General features: G+C 37.0%; 2 protein-coding genes across 3 annotated transcripts in view; one reads left to right on the forward strand and one right to left on the reverse strand.

The window, feature by feature from the left end:
- The window catches only part of rnf166 (ring finger protein 166), a 37,759-nt gene extending 34,493 nt beyond the window's left edge, over positions 1-3,266 (reverse strand). Inside the window, exon 1 of one of the 2 annotated variants that reach the window (XM_082161050.1) lies at positions 2,901-3,266. In XM_082161050.1, coding sequence (XP_082017176.1) covers positions 2,901-3,067 — 167 coding nt within the window. In that variant the 5' untranslated portion in view covers positions 3,068-3,266. The remainder of the gene's footprint in view (positions 1-2,900) is intronic. The other variant, XM_082161051.1, reaches the window with a different exon arrangement.
- A 398-nt stretch (positions 3,267-3,664) lies between these two features.
- ctu2 (cytosolic thiouridylase subunit 2 homolog (S. pombe)) overlaps positions 3,665-9,356 on the forward strand; it is a 23,003-nt gene continuing 17,311 nt past the window's right edge. Inside the window, exons 1-3 of the mRNA XM_082160992.1 lie at positions 3,665-3,939; positions 8,636-8,710; positions 8,800-8,878. Of these exons, the coding sequence (XP_082017118.1) occupies positions 3,875-3,939; positions 8,636-8,710; positions 8,800-8,878 (219 nt within the window). The 5' untranslated portion in view covers positions 3,665-3,874. The remainder of the gene's footprint in view (positions 3,940-8,635; positions 8,711-8,799; positions 8,879-9,356) is intronic.

The raw sequence follows: 9,356 nt of genomic DNA on the forward strand, positions 1-9,356 counted from the left end.
GCTAATTGGTACAAAGTAATATATAATTATTATATAACTTAGATTATAACATAAATTATTATTTAACTAATTATATAAAAAAGCCACAATTGCCAAAGTAAGAATGTTTTTATTCCTGGCTTTTTTTGAGTAAAACAGTGATTCCATGTTACCACTTTATCTGTGTGTAATGTTGTAGAAGCTCAAAGTTTTTTGCTGTTTAAACTGTAAACCATTCCTTTATTACTGTGATTACTGGTGAAAATAGCCAATGTGCTGAAATTTTAGAAGAGCATCAATTCATGGAAAAAATATATCTTGAAATATGGGGATAAAAGGTTTCTGCCCAATGCAACAATGAAGTACAGCTTGGCAGCACTGCATCTCCATCAATGAGAAAGTCTAGTTTATTATGCAAAGGTTTTAAGGTTAACTGTTGTTTTATGAATTGCAACACTTGCTACAGTACAACCTGTCAAACCTAAGCCCATTTCCAATACTTTTTAACCTAAAATAATTTGTTAAAGACTACTTTTTTTTTCTTTTTTTACAAAAATGGACTAAAACTTGACTAAAACCTTTTTGCGTTTTCGTCGACTAAAACTTGACTAAAACTATCAAGTTTATAAGTGACTAAAATGTGACTAAAACTAAAAAGCATTTTCGTCCAAAAGACTAAGACTAAAACTAAAAGGGCTGCCAAAAACAACACTGGTTTTATTGCGATTAATCGTTCAGCCCTACTCAGGGTTTGTGATTAATCACAGTGTGACATCATCAGTGAACAGCCAATCACACGAAACATGGAGAGCCGTCTAGAACAAGTTACCAAAACCAATCCACTTTCTTCAGGCCCAAAAAAACTGAAAAAAAAAAAAAATCCTTACTTGGCATTAATCTATTTTAACCCTATAAAGATTTGCTGTATCATATTTAATTTACAAATTTCTAATGCCTCTAAATGATCAAATCTGTGTGTGTGTGTGTGTGTAAGTCATCTGATTGATAGTTTAGACTTTTCGTAGCCCTTTATTATAATAAGTGTACAAACGTTCACCCTCAGCGCGTGCTTCACGTGTGTTTAATGTGAAATTTTACTGATTTTTATCAAGTTTTAGAAAGTTACTGGACTGAAGAAACTCAGGTTTACTTGATTATCAATACATCTTTATTTTTTATTTTATTTTTTTAAATCTGAAATATGATCAGGCTTTTGTTTTGAGGAAGGTTTATTTATTCATCTCTAAATCATTATTGTATTGCTTTGCTTATTTTTATGATCAAAACATATAATGCACTTCAATATTGCATATACTAGACATTTTATTAGCAGATATAGAGTAATGACTGATATTTATATCATTTTATGTAAGTATCTCTTATAAAGATCTTACTGATTTACATTATCTTTACATCAATTTTTGTTCACATAAATATCAGCATCTGCACCAAACTGCTAATTTTTGCTCAGAATAAAATTGAGCTGCTTATAGTTTTTCCTCCTTGAATATGAGCTCCATATTCTCAATATATATTGAAAGCCTGATGTATGGAATATAATAATCAGCAAAAACACAGGTCAGGCTTTACAGGGTTAAACATCAATTATCAAGGGAAAGAAAAGAGGATCCTCAGGTTTACAGCAGCTGTGCGAAGGTTACAGTGTTTCCCTCATCAAAAATTAATTTTTTTCTGAAAGGTCAGTGAAAGGGCCTGGATAACCAATTTTCAACACGGACCACCAGGTGAAGCTTCACTCTTCACAAAATACAGTGCATAAAAACACCAAAACATGTCAGAAACCAAAGCACAAATTACTGTATTCAACCTGTTAAATCAAAACTATGAGCTGCCTTTATTTGATTAAATTTGCATATATTGACAAGTATCTGAGATGCTGCCAGTTCAATCGATGGTCTCTGCTTCTGCTGAAGCCGTCAGCCTGCATTATTTCAGCTTGGTTTTAAAATAATCATGTTTAACAGTGGAATTTGTGGTGGGAAAACTACATTACCCATAATGCTGTACAGGAAATCCCACCAATCAGTGTCGAAACAAGCTAAACGTGCCAAAAGACTGCTAAATACTTTTAATAAATAAGCATATTTTGCAATAAACTTGAAATATATTATTTAATCAATACTTTTAAATTAGTCGTTTTTTATTTCTCCATCAATTAGGCTGTTCGCAATGCTTCATGGGATTGTAGTTCTTTTCATCACCTTTGTATTTTGGTCCGATTAAAAAAAATATTTGTTTGCTTCAAATCAAAGTTTTAGCTTTGTGGCTACTTGGTTTATAACGCTTTAACCAAGACTTTTTCTTTTTTAATGAATGGAAATCCCGTTATTTTGAACGTTCGTTTCAATGAATCGTTTTAGGAACCGATTCAGTGATCAATTTCATAATTAAAGCTTGAGGAGGATGGCTATATTTACGGTATGTCACGTAAGTACCCTGTCAAGCTCATTTCAGGTTCTTAAAAACACAAACCCATGCAGCCAATAGCAAGCTTTGCATCACAAGTGTCCTATTCTAAAGAGGAAAACGCATTTTACAACCACAACAACGCGCACACATCAAAACAAAAAGCAACGCTCAGTCGATGAACGATTCACTCGAATTCCAGACAGATTCGGTCTGGCTTGCGATTCGGTTCGAATGATTCTTTTCAAATGAACCGAAACAGACATCATCATCATCACTATGAAATATCGCTTTGTTCTCCTGCACATATGGGAAGTGAAACTCTAAAAGCCCTTATTGACGGATATATGATGTTTTTATATTTTGTCAAAACGGCTTTGAAAATTGTATGATCACGAAATGCACAAGCAGATGAAAAAGACGCATCGTTTTCACTGCCGAAGCCTGACAAAGGAAAAACGATGTAGAACATGTTAAAAGGCCAGTTTACTCACGTATGAGCGCAGCTGGCGATGCTGACAGGCTTGTGGTAAACCTCCAGACAGATTGGGCAGGAGAACTGGCTCTCTAGACTCTCTCCAGGTGCGGCTGATGAGGCTCCATTTTGCTGCTGATGTTGCCTGATCTGAGCAGCCGAAACAAAACTGCGGAACATCGCCATCACGAACCACTAATACTGCCGATGCGAAGAGGATTCCGTGTTTTTAACGAACGTATCGTGATTTATACGACATTAGATACCGCATCTGCAATCTCCCAACACTGTTAACCGAGGAGGACACGCCGTTGTTCCAAAGAAGTAAACATTACATGGTAGCTTTAACGGAACGGATTAGGCGAACAATACGATGGGAGTTGTAGTTCTTACAGCGACAATTTTCCCAGAGCGGCTGTTCAATAGAACTACATTTCCCAGACATCGCATTCATAACAATTCCATGGAGCATAGATAGATGGCGCAAAACTAATGTAGCGAATGTAACAAATAAGGTTGTCAACGTATATATTATAAAATAGTATGTTAAATGTATATATGAGGAAAACGTTAAGACATTAATATAAATTATTAAAAAAGAAATAACTCGTCACAATGCTTCTTTTCTGTGTAAATAATAAAATATGGGGTTTATTTTAGCCCATTTGTGCACGTGTATGTGGTATTTAACGGTATTTACACAAAAAGTAAACATTACACATTAAGATAATAATAAAATAAAAACATCAATGTCAGACGATGCTCAAAGCAAACATATGGGCGTGGCCTCTGTACGTCATCAAAAGGGGTCAGGGAAATTCTCCACACAGTCACACGTGAAAACAAGCTTGTACCAGTATGTGTGATTTTGACGATTCTCTTGAATAAGTTTTGAGAGAATGTGTCGCCTCTAAACGGGCTGAAGAGCGTCGTATCGCAGGACGAGTGACATCGGGTGTCTCCTTTCATTTAGTTTGTGAATTTGAAGCCGTCATGTGTCAAGTTGAAGAGGATTATAATGGTCTGGAGTGTAAACAGGAGAAGATACCTGTGCCGACGTGAGTTGAACTAAACAACCTGTGTGTGTGTGTGTGTGTGTGTGTGTGTGTGTGTGTGTGTGTGTGTGTGTGTGTGTGTGTGTGTGTGTGTGTGTGTGTGTGTGTGTGTGTGTGTGTGTGTGTGTGTGTGTGTGTGTGTGTGTGTGTGTGTGTGTCTCAGTGTCAGTGTCAGTGTAGAATTAAGATCCATGTTTTGGACAATATAATGATGATTGTACCATTATTTTTGTGTTGTGGCGATGTGAGCGGGTACATCGTGAATCCATCTTCCAAACCGTGTTTTCTTCTTATCCCGAATCACTAGGTAACGCCTATAATAAGTTTACATTCGGACTATTTAAGGCCGAGTGGGACATCAGCCGCTGCGGAGGAGCACAGTACCTGCGTGACTCGTCATAGACATAAACAGAGAGAAGTAGTTCCGGCTAAAATGTTCTTCCGCAAGACGCGTGCAGTTCTGCTTATTAACCGCTAAAGCCAAAAGTTACATTTAACTCTCTGGTATTACAGGAAAAACAATGTAATACATTTTTGTTCAATATTTGTTTCTTTATTTTGTATTTTGAGAGAAGTTCGTGGTACTAATTAATATCTAAGCGGTAATTTTGATTTTATTTTTTTCTAATAATTTTTCTTATTACTTTTCAGTTAAAGCAGTATTTCATCTTGAAATAGAGACTGCCTTTAAAATATATGTATATATTTTTAAGTAAGATTAGTGCCACCTGGTGGAAAGTAAAAAAGTTAAACTTGTGTAATGTTGTGGTGTAACCTCTAGATTCATATATAGCTCAATATAAAGAGGAATATACATTCTCTAATTAGAGATAAATACTTACTTTTATTAGGTTCTGGATTTTGATATATATTTAGACATTCTCAAAGGCTACTTTTTGTCAAGGTTTAGATTTTTTTTTAAATGTTCATTTGAAGTGTCAGTTTTTGCATTAATTCTACTACAGTAAAACCCACAGAGAGAGAAAGACATTTTGTTACACATAAACATCAAAATTCAACAAATATTTAACAAAACTGAACAGGAATGCGTTATCAGAGCTCAATCAACCTGATTTCAACCTCCTATTTGAGTCTTCTGGCTCAGTTTTGACATATTGTTTCAGCCACAGCAGTTCGTGTGTGTGTGTGTGTGTGTGTGTGTGTGTGTGTGTGTGTGTGTGTGTTTTGTACTCTTGATATTTTAGAGTGTCGCCCCTTCATTGCTGTGCACTTTTCGAAAATCAAATACTTGAGGTCAGGAATCGGACACTTGTTATAAAATTAAAAATCCGATTCCTCTCATCAATTCCTTTGTGAGCATTTCATAATGACTTTTTAAACAGATCAAGGCGAGACGACTCCTGCTGTTTTCTGTACGGCGCACACATCCAAAGCGCGCTCACAGAAAAAGTGATTTTGAAACATTCAAGCGTTTTCTGTGTTGCAGGCGTGTGTAACTATACTGTGCAGATCTTAAAGTGACAGCAGCCTAATATCCCTGCCGTCTCTATAACACTAATATCCCTGCCGTCTCTATAACGCTAATATCCCTGCCGTCTCTATAACTAATATCCCTGCCGGCTCTATAACGCTAATATCCCTGCCGGCTCTATAACGCTAATATCCCTGCCGGCTCTATAACGCTAATATCCCTGCCGTCTCTATAACGCTAATATCCCTGCCGTCTCTATAACACTAATATCCCTGCCGTCTCTATAACTAATATCCCTGCCGGCTCTATAACTAATATCCCTGCCGGCTCTATAACGCTAATATCCCTGCCGGCTCTATAACGCTAATATCCCTGCCGGCTCTATAACGCTAATATCCCTGCCGTCTCTATAACGCTAATATCCCTGCCGTCTCTATAACGCTAATATCCCTGCCGTCTCTATAACTAATATCCCTGCCGTCTCTATAACTAATATCCCTGCCGGCTCTATAACGCTAATATCCCTGCCGGCTCTATAACGCTAATATCCCTGCCGGCTCTATAACGCTAATATCCCTGCCGTCTCTATAACGCTAATATCCCTGCCGTCTCTATAACACTAATATCCCTGCCGTCTCTATAACTAATATCCCTGCCGTCTCTATAACTAATATCCCTGCCGGCTCTATAACGCTAATATCCCTGCCGTCTCTATAACGCTAATATCCCTGCCGGCTCTATAACGCTAATATCCCTGCCGTCTCTATAACACTAATATCCCTGCCGTCTCTATAACTAATATCCCTGCCGTCTCTATAACTAATATCCCTGCCGGCTCTATAACGCTAATATCCCTGCCGTCTCTATAACGCTAATATCCCTGCCGTCTCTATAACTAATATCCCTGCCGTCTCTATAACGCTAATATCCCTGCCGTCTCTATAACGCTAATATCCCTGCCGTCTCTATAACGCTAATATCCCTGCCGTCTCTATAACGCTAATATCCCTGCCGTCTCTATAACGCTAATATCCCTGCCGTCTCTATAACGCTAATATCCCTGCCGTCTCTATAACGCTAATATCCCTGCCGGCTCTATAACTAATATCCCTGCCGGCTCTATAACGCTAATATCCCTGCCGTCTCTATAACGCTAATATCCCTGCCGTCTCTATAACTAATATCCCTGCCGTCTCTATAACTAATATCCCTGCCGGCTCTATAACGCTAATATCCCTGCCGTCTCTATAACGCTAATATCCCTGCCGGCTCTATAACGCTAATATCCCTGCCGTCTCTATAACACTAATATCCCTGCCGTCTCTATAACTAATATCCCTGCCGTCTCTATAACTAATATCCCTGCCGGCTCTATAACGCTAATATCCCTGCCGTCTCTATAACGCTAATATCCCTGCCGTCTCTATAACGCTAATATCCCTGCCGTCTCTATAACGCTAATATCCCTGCCGTCTCTATAACGCTAATATCCCTGCCGTCTCTATAACGCTAATATCCCTGCCGTCTCTATAACGCTAATATCCCTGCCGTCTCTATAACGCTAATATCCCTGCCGGCTCTATAACACTAATATCCCTGCCGGCTCTATAACACTAATCAAACAACAAAAAACAGAGAAAATTCACTCGTTCTTGACTGAATAACTTTTGTAACTATATTTGTAATGTATGTTTTATTTATAAAGTGCAGTGTTATTATACATTTGATTAGTTGTTGTACCTGAATACTGATAATCTTACATCACTGTTTATTTCTATCGTATATCTTTGTTCAGTTGTATCTATTTGTCGCGATTGCTATTTTTTTATTTGATCTTTTTTAATTACTGAGTGTTTACTTGTCTTTAATAATGCTGTATATTAGTCAGGCTAGTTGTTTTTCTATGGTGTGTTTAAGCCACAGGCAAACGTTCCTCGTGTAAGTGTTCTTTAGCCGGTTGATTTGTGTTCTGGATATTCAACTACAATTAAATGTTTAGCAATAAGACAAAATGTGAATGATATCTTTTTTATTTCTTTATTTATTTTATCTTATTGGAATCGAAATTAGGACTCGATAGGAATCGGAATCGTTAAAATGCAAACGATACCCAACCCTAGATTTGCGCGCACATAGAAAAATTCTCTGTATTTTCATATTTTTGCATATTTCCCTTTCATTTCCCTACGGCAGTCATTTTTGACCACGAACAACAAAAGTGCGACTATTTTTTATTACAACCACGACAGTCACAGAGTTTCATAACATTCAGATGAAGTCGTGATTTTTTTTTTTTTTAAATGGCAAAAACAAAAAAAAAGTAGTCTAAAATGACGGAACAATACCAGAGAGTTACAGATACGCTGGTACTCACTTTTTTTGTTATTCTCATTATCAAATTACACAAAATATTTTAAATGTAAACATTTTCAGTTCATTAAAGGGGTGATATGTAATGCTCTTTTCACAAGATGTAAAATAAGTCTCTGATGTCCCCAGAGTGTGTGTGTGAAGTTTTAGCTCAAAATACCCCACAGATATTTTTATGACATGTTAAAATTGTCACTTTTTGAGGGTGAGCAAAAACACACCGTTTGTGTGTGTCACTTTAAATGCAAATGAGCTGCTGCTCCCGGCACAGGGGGCGGAGCTTCAAGAGCTTGTGTCCTTTTACCTCACACACACATGCACTGAAAATTGAAAACTTTTAGCTTTTATGTTCAAACTTTATTCATACAAGGATGGAGTGACAACATGTAGAACAGGACATTTCTGAATGCTTAGTTGATGAATTTGTGTAGCTGATGTGGAGTTAACTATCTAGTTCTAGTCATTGATTAGCATATTCTGTCTTGATAATCTATAAATCGTGTTCTGGGGGCGGGTTTATGTAAATTCTAGGGTTAGTGATGTCACTAACCCGGGAGGAATGTGGTGTAGTCTCTACCAGCCGTTTGTTGTAGTTCTTAAAAAGCGATTTCTGTAAAAGCAAATATCTCCCTTTGCTTTGAACTTTGAGCGTCGTAACTTTGCAGATGTTGTTTATGATCAAACAGCAACATTACACACTAACTAAAGTCTAAAGTTAGAAAAGTCAAATCATAATCAACCACTCCTTTAAGTTCAGTTCCCAGTTCTTTGATTTGCTTCACTGTTTTATGTTTTCCATCTTATTGTTTGTTTTCTTGGCCTTTGTAAAGCTCTTTGGTCAACACCAGTTGTTTTTAAACGTGCTATGCAAATAATATTGTATTGTATGTTTTTCAGGCTTAACAGGAAGTGTGTGAAATGTAAGGAGGGAAGTGCCGTGCTCATCATTCGTGTCAGTGATGCGTTTTGCCGGTCGGTGATCCATTAATCTTCTCCGTGTTTTAATTCCACTTCATGATGTGATGCGGTCTCGTCTCAAACACTCTTTCTGTCGTGACTAGGTCCTGCTTCAAGGAGTACTTCATTCACAAGTTTCGGGCCATGCTGGGAAAGAATCGTGTCATATTTCCCCAGGAGAAGGTAAATATCAAAACAATATCCAGATCGATCTCAGTTTTAGTGGAGTTATGGACAATCTGATTGTGCAAATGCTGAGTTTGTAATGCGTAAACAATGAATGAATCAGTTGTGAACTTTTGTTTGTTGCCTAATAACTTCCCCAGACATAATATATTTATCAGCATTAATAATCATTATTATAAAATCAATGGCATTCACCAACAATGAGTGAGAGTAAATAAGCATCAGTTTTATTCATATATTGAAAACGGTTTTCATATTAAACAAACTGTCAATAGAAAAGCTGTTCTAAAACATCTTCCCTTAAAACGCTGTTTTATTATACACTCGTGAAGACGAATAACCCATGAAACCACACAATCATAAGATTAAACAACAATAGCAAGCTTTGCAAGAACATGGAAATAATAAGCAACATAAAATATAATAAAATTGACAATGATGGAGTGATAAATATGTGATTTATAAATGATTACAT

Source organism: Leuciscus leuciscus (genome assembly GCF_965113295.1).
Source record: "Leuciscus leuciscus genome assembly, chromosome: 2".
NCBI classification, from domain to species: domain Eukaryota; kingdom Metazoa; phylum Chordata; class Actinopteri; order Cypriniformes; family Leuciscidae; genus Leuciscus; species Leuciscus leuciscus.